Source organism: Phaseolus vulgaris, chromosome 11, assembly GCF_051622355.1.
Source record: "Phaseolus vulgaris cultivar YP4 chromosome 11, ASM5162235v1, whole genome shotgun sequence".
NCBI lineage: Eukaryota > Viridiplantae > Streptophyta > Magnoliopsida > Fabales > Fabaceae > Phaseolus > Phaseolus vulgaris.
In genome coordinates, this window is record NC_143508.1 from 51716182 (window position 1) to 51740442 (window position 24261).

Consider the following 24261-nt stretch of genomic DNA (forward strand, 5'->3'; position numbering starts at 1 on the left):
TTATACGTATTGAAAATAAAGAAAACAAAAACAAACTTAAATAAATAAAAAAATAACACGATTATCAAATTAAACTAAAGTTTGTCATAAAAAAACTTACAATTAATCCTTAAATTCAAAGGAAGAATATAAATAATATATAATTATTTAACTATTATCTCTTTGACGTCTACTGTGTAAACAATAATATTTAACATATGTAATGTAATCATGACCTTATCAAGCAAGACAATTGCTTTCTGCATTATGACTTTCACCCGACGAACTTTTAAAACTTTCATTGTGCCCTTCTCTTCTTCACTTTGAAAAATAGTGTATGGTGAGGTAGAGAAAGTTCACTGTTGTGGTGAAGCTTTGTTTTTAGCTGCAGAAGAACAAATGAAAAATTTCATAGAAGCCAAGTGTCATAACTACCTAACACTAATATGGATATTAATATCCGCAGAACAACAAATTCCGGATAAAAATATCCACAAGTCAAAAGTCCATTACCGATAAAAATATCTGGAAGGCAATAATGAACTACGGATAAAAATATCCAGAAGCCAATAATGAACTACAGATAAAAATATCCGGAAGACAATACTCAACTATGGATAAAAATATCCGGAAGTCATGTCAATGTACCTTGACTTTTTCGTTCCTTCTTCGACTTTCGAAGTTGACCGTGACGGCTGCTGCTCTGCCTGCGATGATGAAGGTCACTGACGGTGAAGCAAACGAACGGAGACGAAGGTGGCTGACCGTGATGGCTGTGCCTACGGCTGCTGGTTCACGCACAAACGGAGAAGAAGAAGAATAAGGTTGGGTGCATATTACACTTAAGGTATTTTCAAATTCATTAAGAGTAGTTTAGTCTTTTTCTATATGCAATTGGGTGCCAATTCAAAATGATCGGGTGCAAAGCGATCAATCTACAAATATTATTTTTTGGCAGCATAAGGTGGCTTAATGTTTTATTTCCGGCCTCTTACATTTTTCTTTCTACACCCCTACATATTTTAAAATACCAAATTACTCTGACAGTTTTTTTGGGTGATTTCAGATTAGAGAGTGTTCTGTAGGTAAAAGATTACGGAATAATAATTTTGAAAGACAGAAATCATTTTGGAATATCCTTTCTAAAATACATTTTTTTACTTTCCAAATGGTAAATACAAAATTCATGTATTTCAAAAATATATTTCAGGATGATTATGGATTGTCCTTTCTGAAAATAGATTAAAGATTGTCTTTTCCAGAACGTAACATGCATACACTCTCCCATCTTATTTTGGATTTGTCACTTCCACATATATTATGGATTATCATTTCCAAAAGAAGAAAAAAAGAAAAAATCTTGCCTTTATTCCAGAAGGAGACGTTGCGCTTGGGTTCTTAAAACCTTAGGATTACTTTTGTCAATTAACATTTCTGATGGGTGCAGGAAGCCAAATGTAGGGGTGTATGAAGAAACAACCTTATATTGTATTGTACAATATTATGGAAACAGTGGAACTTATCCATTTTTGGTTTATGTTTGATTGTACAGGTCTGATGCAAAAAAAGTAAAACATGTTCCCTGGAATAGAAGAAAAGATTGAAGATAAGGTGATGTCGACCTTTGCTTTATTGGTTTTATTCATGTCCATTCAAATGCAATAAAAGATTGAATATAAGTATATATTGTCAACCTTTTGTATATTGGTTTTATTGTTCACAGCTCTGCATAATTAGGTAGTGTTTTATGTTGAAAATAAATAGAATGTTTTGTTCTTGGAGATGGGTGTGTAATTTCCAAAATTTATAGTATTTTTAAATCACAATATTATTAAATGATTTAAGTATTTTACACGTTTTGATTTTAAGCAACACAAATAATAAATAATATATGTGAGAAGAGATCAAAAGGGAAAGTGAATTCTTTATAATCACCACAGATCTTATTCTGTTTTTTTATCCTTTGGTAGATTTGTGCATCTCGTGGTGTTTACTCTAACATTAAAAAACTCAAACATTGCTGAAGTGGGTCAATTATGGCAAAAAGCAATTAATCATTCAAGAATGGTTATTTTTAAATAGAAGATTAGAAATTAACATTGGTTTGTTTGTTTTGTATATACTTTTTATGAAAAGTAATTTAAAAAAATAGAAAATTACCCTTTTATTATATTTTATTTAAAAACATGTTAAGATTTTAGTTGGTTTCCTTTAACTTTCCATTAAAACAAATCATGTTGTTTACTGTATCATTATGCTTATCTTTTGCAAATCAGATTTCTGCATTATTTATTTGAAAATACAGGTCACCTTAAGGTGGATTTCTGTATAAAATAGAATTTAGTTTTAATATATATTATATTTGCTTTGCAATAATAAGACTTCATTAGTTAAATTCATACGTAATAGTGCACACATCTGCCATGAAAGTGAGTATGAAGATTGCAGCTATGGCATTCAATTTGCATCTTCTCTCTGGTGTTTTGCTGCTTATGATATCAGTACCAATCTGCATTGAAGGTTCAATTTCAATTTTTTCCACTGATGATTTTAGGAGTACATCTCTCAACAGGAGCAGTTTTCCCAAAGATTTTATATTTGGAGCAGCATCATCTGCTTATCAGGTTCTTCCGAAACAGTGATAATTTTATATTTTGAGATTTCTTTTATAAATATCTAGTGAAATATTATAAATTTTAGAGAAAATTACATATTCTTGTCAACTTTTTGTAAAAATTATGTAGGAAAAGTTTCAGAAATGGTCCAAATTTTGCAATAATCCTTTTCTTTCCAAAGAATTTTTATTTTTGCAATAATCTTTAAGTTTGAAAGAGATTAATTGCCATATAAACTAGTGTGAAGGTGCAGCAAATGTGGGTGGCAGAGGACCAAGCATATGGGATACATACACTCATAATCGCCCAGGTTTTATTTTTTTCCTTGCTTATAGTACAATCCATGTTCACTGTAATTTTTTTTAGTGTGTTCAATTATAGCTTGTTGTGTATGGTAATTTATTGAGTTTATATTATTGTATTAAAATGTAATGTAGTTTTGATAGAGTTTTCTTAGTTAATTTTGCTAAAATTATTACTATGTTCTTGATCTGCCAGAGAAATGTCTGTAGTTACAAATTCTAGCATATTTTGTTTGAAACATGACAGATAAAATACTGGACAGAAGTAATGGAGATGTTAGCATTGATCAGTACCATCGTTATAAGGTATGATAATAAGGACCCTTTAATACTTAATATGTAGTGAAGCAATAAAATAAAGCATAATTGAAATTGTTTTCATAACTAATAACACAGGAAGATGTTGAAAACATCAAGGAAATGAACATGGATGCTTACAGATTCTCAATCTCTTGGTCCAGAATACTTCCAAGTAAGAAACAGGGAACTATATAAGAGCTTCTCCTTCTTATAATTTTGTACATTAGCACTCCTTAATCATAGCAATAAAAAATATATCTTGTATAAATTGATGGCTATTATTTGAATCTTAGATTCTTTGGCTAATTTCAGAAGGAAAGGTTAGTGGAGGTGTGAACAAGGAAGGAATCAACTATTACAACAACCTCATCAATGAACTGTTAGCTAAAGGTTAATATGTAGATAAGTATATTTTTAAATATCATTTTCTCTAATTTAGTTTTGAAATTGAAACAACTAACTCAATTTTTTGACATCCATAATGCAGGTCTTAAACCCTTTGTGACCATTTTTCATTGGGACCTTCCTCAAGCCTTAGAAGACGAATATGATGGTTTTTTAAGTCCTAATATAGTGTAACTCACATTTCTTATATATAATAATCAAAATATATTGTTTGTGTGAACATACTTGAACTGATATCTACTTTTTTTACCATTATCTAGGAATGATTTTCAAGATTATGCAGAACTTTGTTTTAAAGAATTTGGAGACAGGGTAAAACATTGGATTACATTAAATGAACCATGGACCTTTAGTAAATATGGGTATGCTGATGCTATTTCACCACCTGGAAGATGTTCAGCCTGGCAAAACTTATCTTGTACTACTGGTGATTCAGCCACTGAACCCTACATAGTGAGTCACAATCAATTACTTGCTCATGCAGCTTCTGTCAATGTCTACAAGACAAAATATCAGGTTCAATCACAAATTTTGTATTTTGAAATGCAATCAGAATAAGTGTATTGGTTTCCTTATTCAATCAAAGAGTCATAATAAACTAGTCCTAAACTTAAATTTGCTTCATGTATGTAGGTGTCTCAAAAGGGTGTGATAGGGATATCACTGTCATGTCATTGGATAGTACCACTCTATGATACTGAGTCCGATCAGTTTGCTGCAGAAAGAGCCCTTGATTTTATGTTTGGATGGTAACTACTTTATGAACCTAAATTCTAATGTGGAGCTCAACTATAGTATGATAGTGATTCTAAATTATTTTGTCCTTTTAAGTCAATATATTGTAGGAGAAAGGTTTAAATCTTGTCACACAATGAGGTCTCATGATATAATATGTTTTTCTCATAACAATTTAACTCTGGAATGTAATAGAATGTGTGTGTACTTAGAGAAAATTACTTTATGATTAATCAGAGACATAAATAGTCTAATTAAAGGGACAAAATATAGTGGTCAGACAAGAACACAAAACTTATCATGAAGAGCACCAAAAGAGCAGTCCAATCCATGACAGGTTATTGAGATGAAAAATCCTACAATAAATACTCATTATCTACCCAACTATAATGCTAGGATTAAACTAATAATCTCTATAACTAATTTATTCAAATACTTCATTGTAGGTTTATGGAGCCATTGACAATTGGAGAATACCCTAAATCCATGCAATCTTTGGTAGGGAGTCGATTGCCAAAGTTTTCTGCTGATGAGATCAAACTTGTAAGAGGGTCCTTTGATTTTATTGGAATAAACTACTATACTTCTTATTATGCTTCTGATACACCTGAGTTAAGTGAAGCAAGGCCTAGCTACCTCACAGACTCTCTTGTTATTCTTACAAGTAAGTGCTCCTCAATATCAATTTTTCCCTCCTATTACTGAAATGGGTAGTCTTTTAAAATATTACAAGGTTGGAGAATTGGTGCCAACGTGACACAACTTTATTGTGAAGTAATCGTGCCAAGGTGACATGATTTTTGCTATATCAAAATGAAGTCATGCTAATGTGACACAACTTCAATTCAAAATGATTAAATATAAGTCGTCTCACCTTTACACAATTTCAATTTTTCTTCACAATAAAATCATACCACGTTTGCACGACTTCTGCAACCTTGTAATATTTTAAACAACGACCCCATTTTAGTAATAAGGGACAAAGATTGCCTTAGTTTTGTACAAAAACCGATAAATGACATTATAACTATATGATACCACTCAAACTATCATTGTTATTCTAATCCATCATTTAATTTATATATATGTTTGAGGTGCAACACAAATTGCAGCTGATGAATCAGAATCAAGTATTTATATTGGTAATTTTTGTTATTATTAGAGAATGATGTAGAATATTGACAGGTGAGCGTAATGGAATACCTATTGGTAAAATGGTAAGTTTGTAATTACATTTTATTGAAAGTGCAACTACATATCAGTGCTTCATTTCAATTAGTTTTTATTGAAGGAAAGTTGTATTCTGCAGACTACTTCAAAATGGTTGTATGTTTGTCCGAAAGGAATTCATGATCTGTTGCTGTATATCAAAACAAAGTACAACAACCCTTTGATCTATATCACTGAAAATGGTAATGTAGCAGTTCAGTTTAATCATGAAATTTTCATTTATCAAAGTTTAAATCATTGAAGTAAGAGAGAGAATTGATATAATGTGTTTTTCCTTCTCATAGTGATATGTTAAAGAAACAATTTATTCACTTGTGTATATAGGTATAGATGAATTCAATGATCACACTCTATCACTTGAAGAAGCCTTAGCAGATACTTCAAGAATTGATTACTTTTATGATCATCTCTATTATCTTCAAAGTGCAATCGAGTAAGTGCTTTACACCATCTTCAAAATGTGTTAAGGCCAGAAAAAAGCTTCCTAATTATATGATAATGTATTACTTTTTTGTTTTGATTTTATTAGGAATGGCGTGAATGTGAAAGGATATTTTGCATGGTCTTTAACTGACAGCTTCGAATGGAATTTAGGGTACATTTCAAGATTTGGAACAATCTTTGTAGATTACCATAACCTCAAAAGATATCCAAAGTCATCTGCCATTTGGTTTAGAGATTTCCTACAAGGCAAAATAGATACATATGACAATTAGTTGCTGCTAAGAAAATTAATTTCAACAGTGTAATTGTACGATTCAAATCATCATACTTCTATTCTTCAATTTATGTGTCAATAATGTAAAAGTATGGTTTTGTTAGTGTCTATTTTGAGTTGGAATATTCTATGGATTTATATGGGAAAGAACATTATTATTATTATTATTATTATTTAGATTAGGCTGACACTCTAGGTTTCAGCAATTTATATTACGAAAATCTATATTAACAAGAGATAATCAAGTCAAAGCTATAATAACTATAAATTGTTTGTTTTAAATTATATTCTTTACCTCAATTTTTTTTAAATAAAGAATGTAGAATTCTTATTTATAAGTTCATTCCAAGATCAAATCTCTTTTCTTAATTGATATAAGTTCACTCCAAGATCAAATCTCTTTTCTTAATCCGTATGTAATGTAAAAAAATTTATTTTTAATTTTTTCATTATTATTAATTATTATTTTATCCTATTTATATTTTTTATTAATCCTGGAGGCATTCTGCACTGGATTGGACTCGAACCCAAGTCATAAGACCCGAACCCAAGCCCCTAGCCTTGGTATTTTTTGAAAAATTCTTCCGGAATAGTTTTTTCCTGAAATTCCATGTAAGAATCTCCACAGAATTTGGGACAAAACGCGACAAATTTCCGAAAACAGAACGTCCTGACTTATCTTTCGAATATCTTCTTTTTGTGATTCTTTTATGGACGTGCCTCCTTACCTGGGTGCAAACAACATATGAAAGTACTTGTGTGAATTTTTTCAACGCGATACGAATCCAGAATAAAAATTGCAGAAAGTAGGGCGAAATTTCACAAGTTTTGGTAGAGGATATAGCCTTGGTATTTTCTGAAAAATTCTCCCGGAATATTTTTTTCCTGAAATTCCACGTAAATCTCCACTGAATTTGGCACAAAACGCCACAAATTTCAGGTCAAACGGATGAGTATTCACCCACAAAAAAATCAAACAGTTTCACACACAAACGAACCTTCCCTTCAACCGTGGCTGTGATCAATAAAAAATTTATTGCCAATCTTGTGGGACGAATCTGGGGCTCAAATCTCAGCCAAACCTCAAAAGACACAGTTTCGAAAGTCTGGTAAAAATTTCAGACCAAAAGACCCAAGGAGTAAGGTGTAGTAACTCCCAGACCTAGACTGAACAAAACTGGTTTTTCGAAAACCGAACATCCTGGCTTTTCTTCCGCGTATCTTCTTTTTGTGATTTGTTTATGGACGTGCCTTCTTACCTGCGTGCAAACAACATATGAAAGTATTTGTGTGGTTTTTTTCAGCGCGATACGGATCCAGAATAAAAATTGCAGAAAGTAGGGCGATATTTCATAAGTTTTGGTAGAGGATAGCCTTGGTATAATCTGAAAAATTCTCCCGGAATAGTTTTATCACAAAGTTCCACGTAAGAATCTCCACTGAATATGGGACAAAACGCGACAAATTTCAGGTCAAACGGATGAGTATTCACCCACGAAAAAAATCAAACAGTTTCACACACAAACGAACCTTCCCTTCAACCCTGACAGTGATGAAGAAAAAAATTATTGCCAATCCTCTGGGACAAATCTGAGGCTTAACTCTCAGCCAAAACTCAATAGACATAGTTTCGAACGCCTGGTAAAAATTTAAGACCAAAACACCCAAGGAGTAAGGCGTTGTAAGTCCCAGACCCAGACTGAACAAAACTCGTTTTCCAAAAACAGAACGTCCTGACTTTTCTTCCTCGTATCTTCCTTTTGTGATTTTTTTATGGACGTGCCTCCTTACCTGGGTGCAAACAACATATGAAAGTACTTGTGTGGATTTTTTCAGTGCGATACGGATCCAAAATAAAAATTGCAGAAAGTAGGGCGAAATTTCACAAGTTTTGCTAAAGAATGATAGCCTTGGTATTTTCTGAAAAATTTCCCGGATTAGTTTTTTCCTGAAATTTGACGTAAGAATCTCCACTGAATTGGGGACAAAACGCGACAAATTTCAGGTCAAACGGATGAGTATTCACCCACGAGAAAAATCAAACAGTTTCACACACAAACCAACTTTTCCTTCAACCCTGACAGTGATCAATAAAAAATTTATTGCCAATCTTTTGGGATGAATCTGAGGCTCAAATCTCAGCCAAAACTCAATAGACACAGTTTCGAACGTCTGGTAAAAATTTTAGACTAAAACACCCAAGGAGTAAGGCGTAGTATGTCCCAGACCCAGGCAGAACAAAACTGGTTTTCCGAAAACAAAACTGGTTTTGTTCCGCGTAACTTCCTTTTGTGATTTGTTTATGGACGTGCTTCCTTACCTGGGTACAAACAACATACGGATCCAGAATAAAAATTGCAGAAAGTAGGGCGAAATTTCACTCAAACCCACCCAAGTCATAGGATTGAGTTATTTCCACCTTCCTTCTCATCTGAAGAAATGTTTTGCTTTTTTGCCTTATTTCCCAAAGGTTATGAGTTTGACAAGGAGTGTTTAATTCAACTGTGAATGACTGAAAATTTTCTAGCAACCCCTTTGCAGAAAAGGAGTCCTAAAGAAGTTGGAGAACAGTATTTCAATGATATGTTATCTTGGTCCTTTTTTCATGAATCTGGAAAAGAAGAGGAAAAGCATTTTATAATGCATGACCTTTTAAATGATTTGGCAAAATTTGTTTGTGAGGACATCTGCATCAGGTTAGGAGTTGATGATCCAATACTCAAGGCAAGCCGTCATTTTTAATTATATGAAATTAATTTTATTGCATTATAGAGACTATCGTTGACATTATTTGGCATCATTTATTCCAATAACAGGAGAAAAAAAATTCTTAAAACTAGTTTGAGTCGAAAGTTTTAAATAGTTTCCATTCTTGATTTTCGCTTGAGTCTGGAACTTTAGTTGAGCACATGTGTGGATTTGATTTTATAACTACTAGACTAGATATACTGACTTGTTCCCAATCACCCTTCTGCTTACTATACTGACTTGCACCAGGAGCAATTTCACGTTCTTTACCCTCATCTGGATACGTCCACGTTTGATCCATTCAAAAGTGTTGATCAATGACTTTCAGTTCTTTACTGTCTTAACTTGAAAAACTCTTAGAAACACTTTAAGTATGGATGTATGAGCTAGTATATTTATATTTTGCTTTAGCAACTGCTTAATGAATTGCCTCTACGTATATATATTCCACTAGTCTCTTCCATGATCCCACCTCTCTTATTTAACAAACATGTTTATGATCCTGCTCATCTTCTGAACAAATACTGTAATTTTCATACACTAAGATATGCTTTATGTTTAAGCAAATTCGAATTGGAATGACTTACACAGATAATTTATGAATAATGATATGCTTTATGCAGTCCTCGTACCTTGCTTTAGACCGAGATCATTCCCGGTTTTCTTTTATTTCTCGACTCTCAACTAGTTTTTGTCTTATGGTATTCATACTTGGTTCTTCATTCACAAGGAAGCCACAATTGTGCTAGATACCGTGCAGGATAAGAACCATACATGGTTTTTGTATTAAGACCCTTACATGGTTTTTTTGTTTTTCAAAGGACTGAGGCTGATCTCCTGTGAATTACGAACTTGTACACACCATGTTGTAATATACTGAATAAACGATCTTATTTCCAAGAAACAAGAATTTTTAAACAAACTAAACTGTATCAAATTCAACTTAAACAAACCAACAGAAATTTCACAAATGTTTAATTAACTGTAATAAAAACGTAGATTAGTCATGTTCCAAGTTCTTGGTATGAGTCCACCATCTAACATTTCCAATCGATATGTTCCTCTTCTGATCACCTCTCGAATTTGATAAGGTTTGATCCATGTTGGTGCTAACTTGCTATCCATATTTGATTCTCCTGCTTTCCTTAAGACCAAATCTATCTCTCTGAATTCTGTTGGACATACCCTGCTTAAGTATTTTGCCTCTACTCTCATTTTATGAGTTGCTTATTTGTATTATTGCCTTGCTCCTTAATTCTTCCAATGTGTCCAGATTGAACAACCTTCGATTGTGATGTTGTGTAGATCCAAATCTTGACATTCTTCAAGCTCAACCTTCATGATCCCGTCGGAGCCCTCCACGACCCGTCGGATCATTTTGGACAGAAATTCTGGAATATCCATCATTTTGTCAAATGTGTTTTTTGGTTAGACAATTTGTTCTCTATGACAGAGAAACTACTGTTGATTTTGGCTTAATCCCAAGTCCCACATCGGTGGGTTCATTGTTTGGGAAGGAGGTTTGAGGGTTATAAATTAAACTCTTCTCCTTCACTGTTATATATCCCAATTTGTAATATCTTCTCTCATAATAATAAAAGGGAGTTGTTTTTGCTGTGCTCGGAGATTAGGCTAAACAGGCCGAACTCCGTTAACAATTTTCGGGTGTGTTTTTCCTCTTTATCTCTTTTATTATTCCGCTTTATTTATTCAATATTATTTGTCGGGTAGCTCTGTTAGGGTTTTGTTTTAGTGGGAAAATTACCCGTTTTTTCCCAACAAGTGGTATCAAGAGCCGAAGGTTCGCCTTGGGTTGTTTGAAATTATTTGTAATATTGAATATTATATTTTGAGTTTGTAATGGCAAATCAAGAAGAAGAAGCGAAGAATGTATCCAGAGTGTCGGGCTCCTCGTCATCATGGTCGAGGTTCCCGGTGTCCACTTTGAAATTGGCGGTGGAAATATTTGATGGCACTGGACATTTTGGCATGTGGCAAGGAGAGGTCTTGGACTCTCTTTTTCAGCAGGGTCTTGATATTGCTATTGAAGGAGAGAAACCAAAAGAGGTAGAGGAGAAAGATTGGAGCATCATCAACCGGTTGGCATGCGGAACTATTCGATCCTGCCTGTCCAGAGAGCAGAAGTACGCTGTAAAAAACGAGACTTCTGCACACAAACTGTGGAAGGCATTGGAGGACAAGTTTCTGAAGAAGAGTGGTCAGAACAAGCTCCTGATGAAGAAAAGGTTGTTCCGATTTGACTACCAACAAGGTACTACTATGAATGCACACATCACTATGTTTAATCAATTAGTAGCAGACCTGTTGAATTTAGATGTGAAGTTTGAGGATGAGGATTTGGCTTTGATGTTGTTATCATCTCTTCCTGATGAATTTGAACATTTGGAGACTACGCTCCTTCACGGGAAGGAGAATGTGTCGTTAGATGCTGTTTGTTCTGCTTTATATAGTCATGAATTGAGAAAGCAGGATAAGATGAAAACCAAATCAACGACATCAGAAGAAGCACTGGTGGCAAGAGGTCGTCAGCAAAGCCAAAAAAAGGAGAGAAGAGGGATGTCTAAATCTAAAGGTCGAGCCGTTGCCAAAGATGAGTGTGCTTTCTGTCATGAGAAAGGACACTGGAAGAAAGACTGTCCAAAACTGCAGAAGAAAGAGAAGGTTCCGCAAGATGCAAATGTTGCAGAATGCAAACGTGATGTGGAATCAGATATCTCTTTAATTGTCTCGCTTTCAGCATCATCGTATCCATATGAGTGGATATTGGATTCAGGTTGTACTTATCATATGTGTCCCATTCGGGAATGGTTCTTTGATTTTCAAGAACTCGATGGCGGGGTTGTTTACATGGGTAATGATAATCCATGTAAGACAGTCGGGATAGGTTCAATCAAGCTGCGGAATCATGATGGATCCACCAGAATTTTGCGGGATGTACGGTACGTGCCAAAGTTGAAGAAGAATCTCATCTCATTGGGGGCTTTAGAATCTAAAGGCCTAGTTGTGACGATGCGAGATGGAATTCTTAAAGCAACTTCAGGAGCACTGGTGATGTTGAAAGGCGTGATGAAGAACAGTTTGTATTACTATCAAGGTAGTACAGTGGTGGGGACAGTAGCGACAACAACTTCTAGCTCTAAGAAGGATGCTGAGGCAACGAAGTTGTGGCATATGAGGTTGGGACATGCTGGAGAGAAATCCTTGCAAATTCTTACCAAGCAAGGATTGTTGAAAGGTACGAAGGCTTGCAAACTTGAATTTTGTGAGCATTGTGTTCTGGGAAAGCAACGAAGAGTGAAGTTTGGCACTGCAATTCACAATACCAAGGGTATTCTGGATTATGTGCATTCAGATGTGTGGGGACCTGCCAAGACTCCGTCAATCGGAGGTAGGCATTATTTTGTCACTTTTGTGGATGATTTTTCTAGGAGAGTTTGGGTGTTTACTATGAAGAACAAAAATGATGTGCTTGAAATTTTCCTTAAGTGGAAAGCTGAAGTTGAAAACCAGACAGGAAGGAAGATTAAGGTTCTCCGAACAGACAATGGAGGAAAATACAAGAGTGATCTGTTCCTGAAGGTATGTCAAGATTGTGGCATAGTTCGGCACTTCACTGTTAGAAAAACACCACAGCAGAATGGGGTGTCGGAGCGTATGAACAAGATACTTGTGGAGAAAGTTCGTTGTATGTTGTCTAATGCTGAGTTAGGCAGAGAGTTTTGGGCTGAGGCTGTGACATACGCTCAACATCTCGTCAATCGTTTGCCATCATCTGCTATAGATGGCAAAACCCCGTTAGAGGTATGGTCTGGAAAACCTGCAACTGATTATGATTCTTTGCATGTTTTTGGTTCTATTGCATATTATCATGTGATTGAATCAAAGTTGGATCCACGGGCAAAGAAGGCTCTTTTCATGGGCTTTAGTCCTGGAGTGAAGGGATACCGTTTGTGGTGTCTAGAGGCAAAGAAGACGATTATCAGCAGGGATGTTACCTTTGATGAATCTGCCATGTTAAAGAAGGTAAATCCAGAAGGAGCTGATAGTACTCCGCAACAGGTGGAGTGTGTTCGGAAGCAGGTGGAGTTTGAGCAGACAGTGGTGATCCCAACACGAGATACCACAAGTGACTCTCCTATGGCAGAAGAAGAGTCAGATGAGGAAGAGGTTCCTACCCAAGAATCTCAACAACAATCAGCGCCAATTGCAGTTAGAAGACAGAGACGAGATATTCAGAAGCCTGCTCGTTTCATGGATATGGTTGCCTATGCACTTCCAGTTGTTGATGACATTTCATCCACTTACCCAGAAGCCATTATGAGTTCAGAGAGTGGTAATTGGGCGGGTGCGATGGAAGAGGAGATGCAGTCTTTGAAGAAGAACAAGACGTGGAAGTTGGCACAATTACCAAAAGGTAAGAAGGCAATTGGGTGCAAATGGGTATTTGCAAAGAAAGAAGAATTTTCTAATAAAGAAGATGTTCGCTACAAGGCAAGGTGGTTACAAGGGCCAAGTTTGAATATTGTTTAGACTTGGTTAATATTTTGCACATTTGAAGTTGGCGCCCGGAGGCGCAAATTTGAAGCACTGTAAAGTTTGTTTTTGTTATGTTGTGAGAAGATTTGTTTTAGGTGGGACTTGAAATTAAGCCAAGGTGGAGATTTGTTGATTTTGGCTTAATCCCAAGTCCCACTTCTGTGGGTTCATTGTTTGGGAAGGAGGTTTGAGGGTTATAAATTAAACTCTTCTCCTTCACTGTTATATATCCCAATTTGTAATATCTTCTCTCATAATAATAAAATGGAGTTGTTTTTGCTGTGCTCGGAGATTAGGCTAAACAGGCCGAACTCCGTTAACAATTTTCGGGTGTGTTTTTCCTCTTTATCTCTTTTATTATTCCGCTTTATTTATTCAATATTATTTGTCGGGTAGCTCTGTTAGGGTTTTGTTTTAGTGGAAAAATTACCCGTTTTTTCCCAACAACTACCTCTCTAAAGCAAATTTTGTATAAGAGTTACTGAGTGTTCTGTTTTTAATATATTTATTCATTCTTTGTCAAAAGAAAAACTCTCAAGAATGCATAATGTTTTGCTTTTTCCGACTTGAATAATTTGAATATGTAGATTGTAGCAAACAATGGAAATTATAGGAAACCAATTGACATGATGGTGCGTAGAATGAAATGCTGAATGTCTACATTTATGCAGGGAAACTACTGATCTGTTTTGGTAGTGCTGGTATTTTGTGTTAGCTCTCATCATTGTTACACCATTTTTATTCTGCATTGGTCTCCTTATAGGAGCTTATGTCATAGATCATATGCTGAATCATGGCATTCCTTATGCATATTTTAAGATTTCTTCTTCTGCCTTTTAATAAATACTCTTGTATTTCAAAATTTTAAAACATGTAACAATGTTAGGACAACTTATACTAGTTATAAATATTTGGATCTAAAGTCAGACTGGGATTTGGACCAAAACGCTGATGATCTAGCCAAAGAAAGGAATGCAACTGTATTTGATAATCTGCCACCTTCAAAACAGTTGTTGTCAATCAAGAACTATGGTGGTACAGGATTTCCAAGCTGGTCATTTGATAACTCATCATCAAAAGTGGTGTTCTTGGTGCTGAATAGCTGTAATTCTTGCACATGTTTGCCTCCCCTTGGAATTTTGCCAGTTCTGAAGGACCTCGAGATTGCAAAGCTTGGTGGAATAAAGAGTATTGATGCTGACTTCTATGGCAGTTACTCAACATCATTCTCATAATTAATGAAACCATAGTGATGCACACAGTCAAAATATAGCTAATTGATCTCTTGTTTTTCTTTTGCTTTTTCTAATTGAACAATTTAAAAGTGGCCATAGAGATGTTCATACAAAGTAATGAAACCTGGAAAATGTTGGTCTTCTAACTATTTGACAAAATGTCTCACTCAAACAAAGTTAGCAGTAGCTCCTTCGTATTGTCATTATGGAATTAACAAAGAATCTTCCTCTGTAAGTTATATGAGAATAGGGTGACATAAGCAATAAATCTTTCTAAAATAAGATTACAAGATCAGTTTTATAATTAGTTTTGAATGACTTGAATAAGTTTTTAGTTTATAATATATAATTGAATTTTATTTGAGTACTTAATAACCAATTAAAACAATAACCAATTAAAAAATACTCAAATAAATTGTTGTTGAGTGATGCTAATAAGATTAAATTATCCGGAAAAAGTTTTTTGATTTTAGACTAATTGTGAAAATTCTGGTGAAGGTGCCAAAAAACAATATTTGATTTAAAGTTGCAGTTAAATTATATTTTACTGCAACATCATCTTTTTGTCCTTTACAATGTTATTTCCAAGTTTATACATGCAATGCAATGTTAGATGATTTGGGTTTATTTATTGTTTAATTAGCCACCGAAATTGACCATCATTATTGGCTCACTAGCCTTCAAAGGCATCATTCAAAAAAATTATCTTATTACTATTATTTCCATTGCACTTCCTTCTTCTCTGTTTCATTTTCCACCCTTTCCTCTTCTTACCATGAAAGAAATTGTTACCAGTGCTCTTGTTTCTATTTTCCTCGAGAGGATTATTGACACTTTGGCTTCCCGTTTTGTCGACATATTTCGTGCAAGAAAACACAAAAAGAAGCAACTCAGCGACTTGAAGACGAAGCTCCTAGCCATTGATGTTGTGGGTTTTGATGCAGAGCAAAAGCAGTTCACAGATCCACGTGTGAGAGATTGGCTTCTCAGGGCCAAAGATGTTGTGTGTGATGCAGAAGATCTCTTAAAGAAAATAGAGTATGAACTCTGCAAAAGCCAAGTGGAAGCTGAGTCTCAGAGTGCTACCAACAAGGTGTGGAATTCTCTCAAATCTTTTGTTACTTTCTTTGAAAATGAAATTGAATCCAGGATGGAACAAGTCATTGAAGACCTAGAAAAACTTGCAACCCAAAGCGATTTTCTAGGTTTGAAAAAGGTTAGTGGTGTTGGGACTGGAGCCGGATGGAGTAGTAAATTAACATATCCATCTTTGCCAAATGAAGATGTTATGTATGGAAGAGATGAAGACAGAGAATTTGTCTATAAATGGCTCACATCTGACACTCACAAAAACCTATCTATACTTTCTATTGTGGGCATGGGTGGGTTGGGTAAGACTGTACTTGCCCAACATGTATTCAATGACCCAAGGATTGACTTTGATATTAAAGTTTGGGTGAGTGTTCGACTTGAATTTGATGTTCTCAATGTATCAAGAGAAATTCTTAACACAGTTACTGGTTCAACTGATCATAATATAGAGCAGGAAGTGGTTCAGAGAAGACTGAAAGAAGAATTGACAGGGAAGAAATTTCTTCTCATTTTGGATGACGTTTGGAACGAAAGACGATCGAAATGGAAAGACGTGCAGAAGCCCCTACTTTTCGGAGGTCAAGGCAGTAAGATTATTGTCACTACACGTAATGAGAATGTTGCTGTTAGCATGCGATCAGAAAAGCACCTCCTGAAGGTGTTAAGGAAGGATTATAGCTGGGACTTGTTCGCAAAACATGCATTCCAAAGTGTTAATCCTCAACCGGATCCAGAGTTCACGGAGATTGGTAAGAAGATAGTTGAAAAATGTAATGGGCTTCCTTTAGCCTTGAAAACAATGGGAAGTCTATTACACAGTAAATCATCATTTTGGGATTGGGAAAGCATTATGAAAAGTGAGATATGGGATTTTTCAGAAAATGAAAGTGAAATGCTTCCTGCTTTAAGATTGAGTTATCTCCACCTTCCTTCTCATCTGAAGAAATGTTTTGCTTTTTGTGCGGTGTTTCCCAAAGGTTATAAGTTTGACAAGGAGTGTTTAATTCTACTGTGGATGGCTGAGAATTTTCTAGAAAGCCCTTTACAGAAAAGGAGTCTTAAAGAAGTTGGAGAACAGTATTTCAATGATATTTTATCTTGGTCCTTCTTTCAAGAATCTGGAAAAGAAGAGGAAAAGCATTTTATAATGCATGACCTTTTAAATGATTTGGCAAACTTTGTTTGTGAGGACATCTGCTTCAGGTTAGGAGTTGATGATCCAATACTCAAGGCAAGTCGTCATTTTTCATTATATGAAATTAATTTTATTGCATTATAGGAGACTATCGTTGACATTATATGGGATCATTTATTCCAATAATAGGAGAAAAAAAATTCTTAAAACCAGTTTGAGACGAAAGTTTTAAATAGTTTCCATTCTTGATTTTCGCTTGAGTCTGGAACTTTAGTTGAGCACATGTGTGGATTTGATTTTATAACAAAACGTCTTGTTCCCAATCACCCTTCTGCTTACTATACTGACTTGCACCAGGAGCACTCTTCCAACCATCAGGGCTCGTCTTCCACGTCGTCATGTCAAAGAGGAGACAATGCCCTTGTTCTCCAAAGCCAGAAGTCCTCGTGGCCCGAAATCCTCTCTACCTTTGATGGAACGGTTCAGAATCAGTTGAAACACGAAGTGGAGGAAATTCAAAAGTCCAAGAAAGAGCTTGAAGACGCCAATCTGAAGGTCGCTCAGCTTGAAGCCAAGCTTTCTGAAATGGCTCAAGATAGGGACGATGCCCTTGGCAAACTTCAAAGGACCGTCGAAGATTATGCTCGGCACCGAGATGAACGTCACGCCGCAAATCGGGCTTGGGAGTATACAGAGAACATGCTCCAAGACAGGATATCGACCCTGAATACTGCCTTGGAAACTGTCAAAGATGAGAGTGGTCGGTGCTTTGTCGAAGGTTTCAATGGAGCACTTGAGCAATTTCACGTTCTTTACCCTCATCTGGATACGTCCACGTTTGATCCCTTCAAAAGTGTTGATCAATGACTTTCAGTTCTTTACTGTCTTAACTTGAAAAACTCTTAGAAACACTTTAAGTATGGATGTATGAGCTAGTATATTTATATTTTGCTTTAGCAACTGCTTAATGAATTGCCTCTACGTATATATATTCCACTAGTCTCTTCCATGATCCCACCTCTCTTATTTAACAAACATGTTTATGATCCTGCTCATCTTCTGAACAAATACTGTAATTTTCATACACTAAGATATGCTTTATGTTTAAGCAAATTCGAATTGGAATGACTTACACAGATAATTTATGAATAATGATATGCTTTATGCAGTCCTCGTACCTTGCTTTAGACCGAGATCATTCCCGGTTTTCTTTTATTTCTCCACTCTCAACTAGTTTTTGTCTTATGGCATTCATACTTGGTTCTTCATTCACAAGGAAGCGACAATTGTGCTAGATACCGTGCAGGATAAGAACCCATACATGGTTTTTGTATTAAGACCCTTACATGGTTTTTTCATTTTCATAAGGAACGAGGCTGATCTCCTGTGAATTACAAACTTGTACACACCATGTTGTAATATACTGAATAAACGATCTTATTTCCAAGAAACATGAATTTTTAAACAAACCAACAGAAATTTCACAAATGTTTAATTAACTGTAATAAAAACGTAGATTAATCATGTTCCAAGTTTTATACTGTCTTATTGTTTTTGTTTCCAACCAACCTCAAAATCCTGAAAAATTATCAACTATCTAATTTCAGACAATATCGTTTTTTGAGAAAAATTTAATTGCTTTTTCTAATAGAACAATTTAAAAGTGGCCATAGAGATGTTCATACAAAGTAATGAAACCTGGAAAATGTTGGTCTTCTAACTATTTGACAAAATGTCTCACTCAAACAAAGGTAGCAGTAGCTCCTTCATATTGTCATTATGGAATTAACAAAGAATCTTCCTCTGTAAGTTATATGAGAATAGGGTGACATAAGCAATAAAACTTTCTAAAATAAGATTACAAGATCAGTTTTATAATTAGTTTTGAATGACTTGAATAAGTTGAGTTTATAATATATAATTGAGGACCTAGAAAATCTTGCAACCCAAATCGATTTTCTAGGTTTGAAAAAGGTTAGTGGTGTTGGGGTTGGATCAGGATCGAGTAGTAAATTAACATATACATCTTTGCCAAATGAAAGTGTTAAGTATGGCAGAGATGAAGACAGAGACTTTGTCTTTAACTGGCTCACATGTGACACTCACAACAACCTATCTATACTTTGTATTGTGGGCATGGGTGGGTTGGGTAAGACCTCACTTGCTCAACATGTATTCAATGACCCAAGGATTGAAGGTAAATTTGATATTAAAGCTTGGATCAGTGTTCCACAGGAATTTGATGTTCTCAATGTATCAAAAGCAATTCTTGACACAATTACTGGTTCAGATGATCATAGTATACAGCAGGAAGTGGTTCAGAAAAGACTGAAAGAAAAATTGACGGGGAAGAAATTTCTTCTTATTTTGGATGACGTTTGGAATAAAAGACAATCTAAATGGGAAGATGTATAGAAGCCCCTACTTTTCGGAGGCCAAGGCAGTAGGATTCTTGTCACTACACGTAGTGAGAAGGTTGCTGCTACCATGCAATCAGAAAAGCACCTCCTGGAGGTGTTAAGAAAAGATTATGGCTGGGACTTGTTCGCAAAACATGCATTTCAAAGTGCTAGTCAACAACCGGATCCAGAGTTCATAGAGATTGGTAAGAAGATAGTTGAAAAATGTAATGGGCTTCCTTTAGCCTTGAAAACAATGGGAAGTCTATTGCACAATAAATCATCCTTCTGGGAATGGGAAATCATTATGAAAAGTGAGATATGGGATTTTTCAGAAAATGAAAGTGATATACTCCCTGCTTTAAGATTGAGTTATCTCCACCTTCCTTCTCATCTGAAGAAATGTTTTGCTTTTTGTGCCTTATTTCCCAAAGGTTATAAGTTTGACAAGGAGTGTTTAATTCAACTGTGGTTGGCTGAAAATTTTCTAGAAAGCACTCTACAGAAGAGGAGTCCTAAAGAAGTTGGAGAACATTATTTCAATGATCTGTTATCTTGGTCCTTCTTTCAAGAATCTAGAAAAGAAGAGGAAAAGCATTTTATGATGCATGACCTTCTAAATGATTTGGCAAAATTCGTCTGTGAGGACATTTGCATCAGGTTAGGAGTTGATGAAACAAAAGGTATATCCAAGACAAACCGTCATCTTTCATTTCCAACCACTCATATTCATTATTTTGATGGGTTTGGAAGCTTGATTGATCCTCAAAAGTTGCATACATTTATGCAAACTGAATCGAGAATGTATAAAGCTTTTTGTCACCCTTGGTATTGTGAGATGTCGATAGATGACTTGTTCACCAAATTTAAGTTCATACCCGTCTTGTCTTTGTGTCGTTGTAGTAATCTTACAGAGTTTCCGTAATCTGTAGGAAATCTTAAACATCTCCGTTCCTTATATCTTTCTTACACTGACATAGAGAAACTACCTGACTCGATAAGTTTACTCTACATGTTACAAATACTGAAGCTGAACTATTGTCAAAGACTGAAGGAGCTTCCCTCATGTTTGCATCAACTGGACAATTTGCGATGCCTTGAATTTATAAATACTGGAGTGAAAAATGTGCCAGCACATTTGGGAAGGCTGAAGAATCTCCAAGTATTGATGAGTTCGTTTTTCGTTGAGAAAAGTAAGGAATTCAGTATTCAGCAATTAGGAGAACTGAATCTTCATGGAAGTCTAAGAATTCATGAGCTGCAGAATATTGAGAATCCCTCTTATGCATTAGAAGCAGATTAGAGTTAGAATGGAAGTATATGGGCATCGGTTCAACAAAAGATGGGGATGTCATTGAGAATCTACAACCTTCAAAATACTTGAAGAAGTTGTCAATAAGAAACTATGTTGGTAAACAATTTCCAAATTGGTTACTCAATAATTCATTACCCAATCTGGTGTCTCTAGTGTTGCGCAATTGTAAATCTTGCCAACGTTTTCCACCCCTTGGTCTTTTGCCATTTCTGAAGAAGCTGGTGATTTCAAGGTGTTATAAGATAGTGATAATTGATGATGATTTTCATGGGAACAACTCTTGTTCATTTAAATCCCTAGAGACATTGGCGTTCTCCTTTATGGAACATTGGGAAAAATGGGAATGCCAAGCTATGACAGGCGCTTTTCCACGTCTACAATACCTTTCAATAACGGTTTGCCCAAAGCTGCAGTTGGAGTGGAGTACAATGAAAAGACTCAGAATGGATGGGTCCGACACTTCTCTTCAACACTTGGACATTTATTCATTCCCAAAGGCAATGAGTGATGACTATCTCTCTCCAAGTACCTTTCCACTACATTTCTTCCCAAAACTCAGGACGCTTGAACTCTATGAGTTCCTTAATCTACAAATGATATCACAGGGTCTCATTTGTAATCATCTAGAAGAGCTGGAAATCAGAAGATGCCATAGATTTGAATCATTGCCTAGAAACATGCATACGCTACTTCCATCCCTCAGGAGGCTACGGATAGAAGACTGTTCAAGACTTGAGAGTCGTTCCCCGATGGAGGTTTGCCATCGAATCTAGAAGAGCTGAAAATCATTAAGTGTTATAGACTTGTTGGCTCACTGAAAGGAGCTTTTGGAAACAGTTCTTCTTTGCAAAACTTGTGTATTGAACAAATGGATGCAGAATGTTTTCCTGATGAAGGTTTGCTTCCACTCTCTCTTACTTCTCTATCCCTCTATCATTGTCCAAATCTAGAGAAACTGGATTACAAGGGTCTCCATCAACTCTCATCTCTCAAAAGATTGATTCTTTTTTACTGCCCCAATGTCCAATGCTTACCAGATGAGGGTCTTCCCAAATCAGTTTCAAATCTTCATATAAGTGAGTGTTATTGGCTGAAACAGCGTTGCCAAAACGAAGGCGAAGACTGGGAAAAGATTACTCACATTAAAGATGTGTACATGGAGTAGTGATGTTTGTTTTGAACACTGATGCATGGCTACAATTTATTTTTCTTTTGAATGTGTGTCAATTGTAGTAGTGCCATGACCATCAGTTCATTCCCTAAGTTTATCATTGTTGTTTCGTGCCCTGGGGTATGTTAGGATCATAGAGGGTAAGGAGGGAACCATGTATCTGGTTTATCTGTTATATCAGTTTTATATGTTAAGCTGCAGCTACACATGCAGGGTCCCTTAAGAGGATGTATCTGGTTTGAGTAGTTTATCTTCATGTGTAAATGCTAGCTAAATGGGGTCTTTATAAAAGGGTTTAAGTGTGCCCTTTTTAATTTAATTTATTCTTTGTGGATAAAAAAAAACTTTAACTGATATCTACTTTTTTTTTACCATTATCTAGGAAGGATTTTCAAGATTATGCGGAACTTTGTTTTAAAGAATTTGGAGACAGGGTAAAACATTGGATTACATTAAATGAACCATGGACCTTTAGTAAATATGGGTATGCTGATGTTATTTCACCATCTGGAAGATGTTCAACCTGGCAAAACTTTATCTTGTGCTAATGGTGATTCAGCCACTGAACCCTACATAGTGAGTCACAATCAATTACTTGCTCATGCAGCTGCTGTCAATGTCTATAAGACAAAATATCAGGTTCAATTACAACTTTTGTATTTTGAAATGCAATCAGAATAAGTGTATTGATTTCCTTATTCAATCAAAGAGTCATAATAAACTAGTCCTAAACTTAAATTTTGCTTCATGTATGTACGTGTCTCAAAAGGGTGTGATAGGGATATCACTGTCATGTCATTGGATAGTACCACTCTATTATACAGAGTCCGATCACCACCTTGGTTTTATATTTGGATGGTAACTACTTTATGAACCTAAATTCTAATGTGGAGCTCAAGTATAGTATGATAGTGATTCTATATTATTTTGTCATTTTAATTCAATATATTGTAGGAGAAAGATTCAAATCTTGTCACACAATGAGGCCTCATGATATAATATGTTTTCCTCCATAACAATTTAACACTGGAATGTAATAGAATGTGTGTGTACTTAGAAAAAATTACTTTCATTTTATGATTAGTCAGAGACATAAAAATTAAAGGGACAAAAGCTTGATATAGTGGTCAGATAAGAACACAAAACTTATCATGAAGAACACCCAAAGAGCAGTCCAATCCATGACAGGTTATTCAGATGAAAAATCCTACAATAAATACATATTATCTACTCAACTATATATAATGCTATGATTAAACTAATAATCCCAATAACTAATTTATTCAAATACTGTATTGTAGGTTTAAAAAACGACCTCATTTTGGTAATAAGGGGCAAAAGAGATTGCCTCAGTTTCGTACAAAAACCGATAAATGAGATTATAACTATATGATACCATTCAAACTATCTTTGTTATTCTAATCCATCATTTTAATTTAGTTATATATATATGTTTGAGGTGCAACACAAATTGCAGCTGATGAATCAAAATCAAGTATTTATATTGTTAATTTTTGTTTTTAGTAGAGAATGATGTAGAATATTGACAGGTGAGCGTAATGGAACACCTACTGGTAAAATGGTAAGTTTGTAATTACATTTTATTGAAAGTGCAACTACATATCAGTGCTTCATTTCAATTAGTTTTTCAATGAAGAAAAGGAAAGTTGTATTCTGCAGACTACTTCAAAATGGTTGCATGTTTGTCCGAAAGGAATTCATGATCTGTTGCTGTATATCAAAACAAAGTATAACAACCCTTTGATCAACATCACTGAAAATGGTAATGTAGCAGTTGAGTTTAATCATGAAATTTTCATTTATCAAAGTTTAAATCATTGAAGTAAGAGAGAGAATTGATATAATGTGTTTTTCCTTCTCATACTGATATATGTTAAAGAAACAATTTATTCACTTGTGTATATAGGTATAGATGAATTCAATGATCACACTCTATCACTTGAAGAAGCCTTAGCAGATACTTCAAGAATTGATTACTTTTATGATCACCTCTATTATCTTCAAAGTGCAATCGAGTAAGTACTTTACACCATGTTCAAAATGTGCTAAGGGCAGAAAAAAGCTTCCTAATTATATGATGATAATGTATTACTTTTTTGTTTGATTTTATTAGGAATGGCGTGAATGTGAAAGGATATTTTGCATGGTCTTTAACTGACAGCTTCGAATGGAATTTAGGGTACATTTCAAGGTTTGGAACAATCTTTGTAGATTACCATAACCTCAAAAGATATCCAAAGTTATCTGCCATTTGGTTTAGAGATTTCCTACAAGGCAAAATAGATACATATGACAATTAATTGC

At 35.1% G+C, this 24261-nt stretch overlaps 2 protein-coding genes and 1 pseudogene across 5 annotated transcripts; all 3 read left to right on the forward strand.

The window, feature by feature from the left end:
- The first annotated feature begins 1708 nt into the window (after positions 1–1708).
- LOC137810301 (beta-glucosidase 12) lies at positions 1709–6448 on the forward strand. 4 transcript variants are annotated; one of them, XM_090297065.1, is made up of 14 exons: positions 2316–2408; positions 2534–2603; positions 2835–2904; positions 3144–3202; positions 3293–3368; positions 3509–3586; positions 3684–3771; positions 3862–4117; positions 4235–4350; positions 4783–5000; positions 5522–5553; positions 5646–5748; positions 5891–5999; positions 6096–6448. In XM_090297065.1, exons 5-14 carry the CDS (start codon positions 3317–3319, stop codon positions 6280–6282), a joined length of 1239 nt encoding a protein of 412 aa, XP_090153191.1. In that variant the 5' UTR covers positions 2316–2408; positions 2534–2603; positions 2835–2904; positions 3144–3202; positions 3293–3316; the 3' UTR covers positions 6283–6448. The 4 variants fall into 4 exon arrangements, 3 of the variants coding, with proteins under 3 accessions (XP_068467594.1, XP_090153191.1, XP_090153190.1); XM_090297064.1 differs by having other exon boundaries at positions 2347–2408; positions 2552–2603; XR_016517216.1 differs by having other exon boundaries at positions 1709–2603; positions 5499–5553.
- An 8997-nt stretch (positions 6449–15445) lies between these two features.
- On the forward strand, positions 15446–22784 carry LOC150023393 (putative disease resistance RPP13-like protein 1; annotated as a pseudogene).
- A 604-nt stretch (positions 22785–23388) lies between these two features.
- Positions 23389–24261, forward strand: LOC137810323 (isoflavonoid 7-O-beta-apiosyl-glucoside beta-glycosidase-like). Its single transcript, XM_068611525.2, has 4 exons — positions 23389–23518; positions 23617–23719; positions 23864–23972; positions 24071–24261. The coding sequence occupies exons 1-4, from the start codon at positions 23516–23518 to the stop codon at positions 24255–24257; spliced, it is 402 nt and encodes a 133-aa protein (XP_068467626.1). The 5' UTR covers positions 23389–23515; the 3' UTR covers positions 24258–24261.

Coding starts and splice junctions, on each gene's coding strand:
- LOC137810301 (XM_068611493.2), top strand. CDS start 2,403: ATGAAAGTGAGTATGAAGATTGCAGCTATGGCATTCAATTTGCATCTT. Junction 4,351..4,782: donor CTTGATTTTATGTTTGGATG/GTAACTACTTTA, acceptor ACTTCATTGTAG/GTTTATGGAGCCATTGACAA. Junction 5,554..5,645: donor GAATACCTATTGGTAAAATG/GTAAGTTTGTAA, acceptor TGTATTCTGCAG/ACTACTTCAAAATGGTTGTA.
- LOC137810323 (XM_068611525.2), top strand. Junction 23,720..23,863: donor GATCAACATCACTGAAAATG/GTAATGTAGCAG, acceptor TTGTGTATATAG/GTATAGATGAATTCAATGAT. Junction 23,973..24,070: donor TATCTTCAAAGTGCAATCGA/GTAAGTACTTTA, acceptor TGATTTTATTAG/GAATGGCGTGAATGTGAAAG.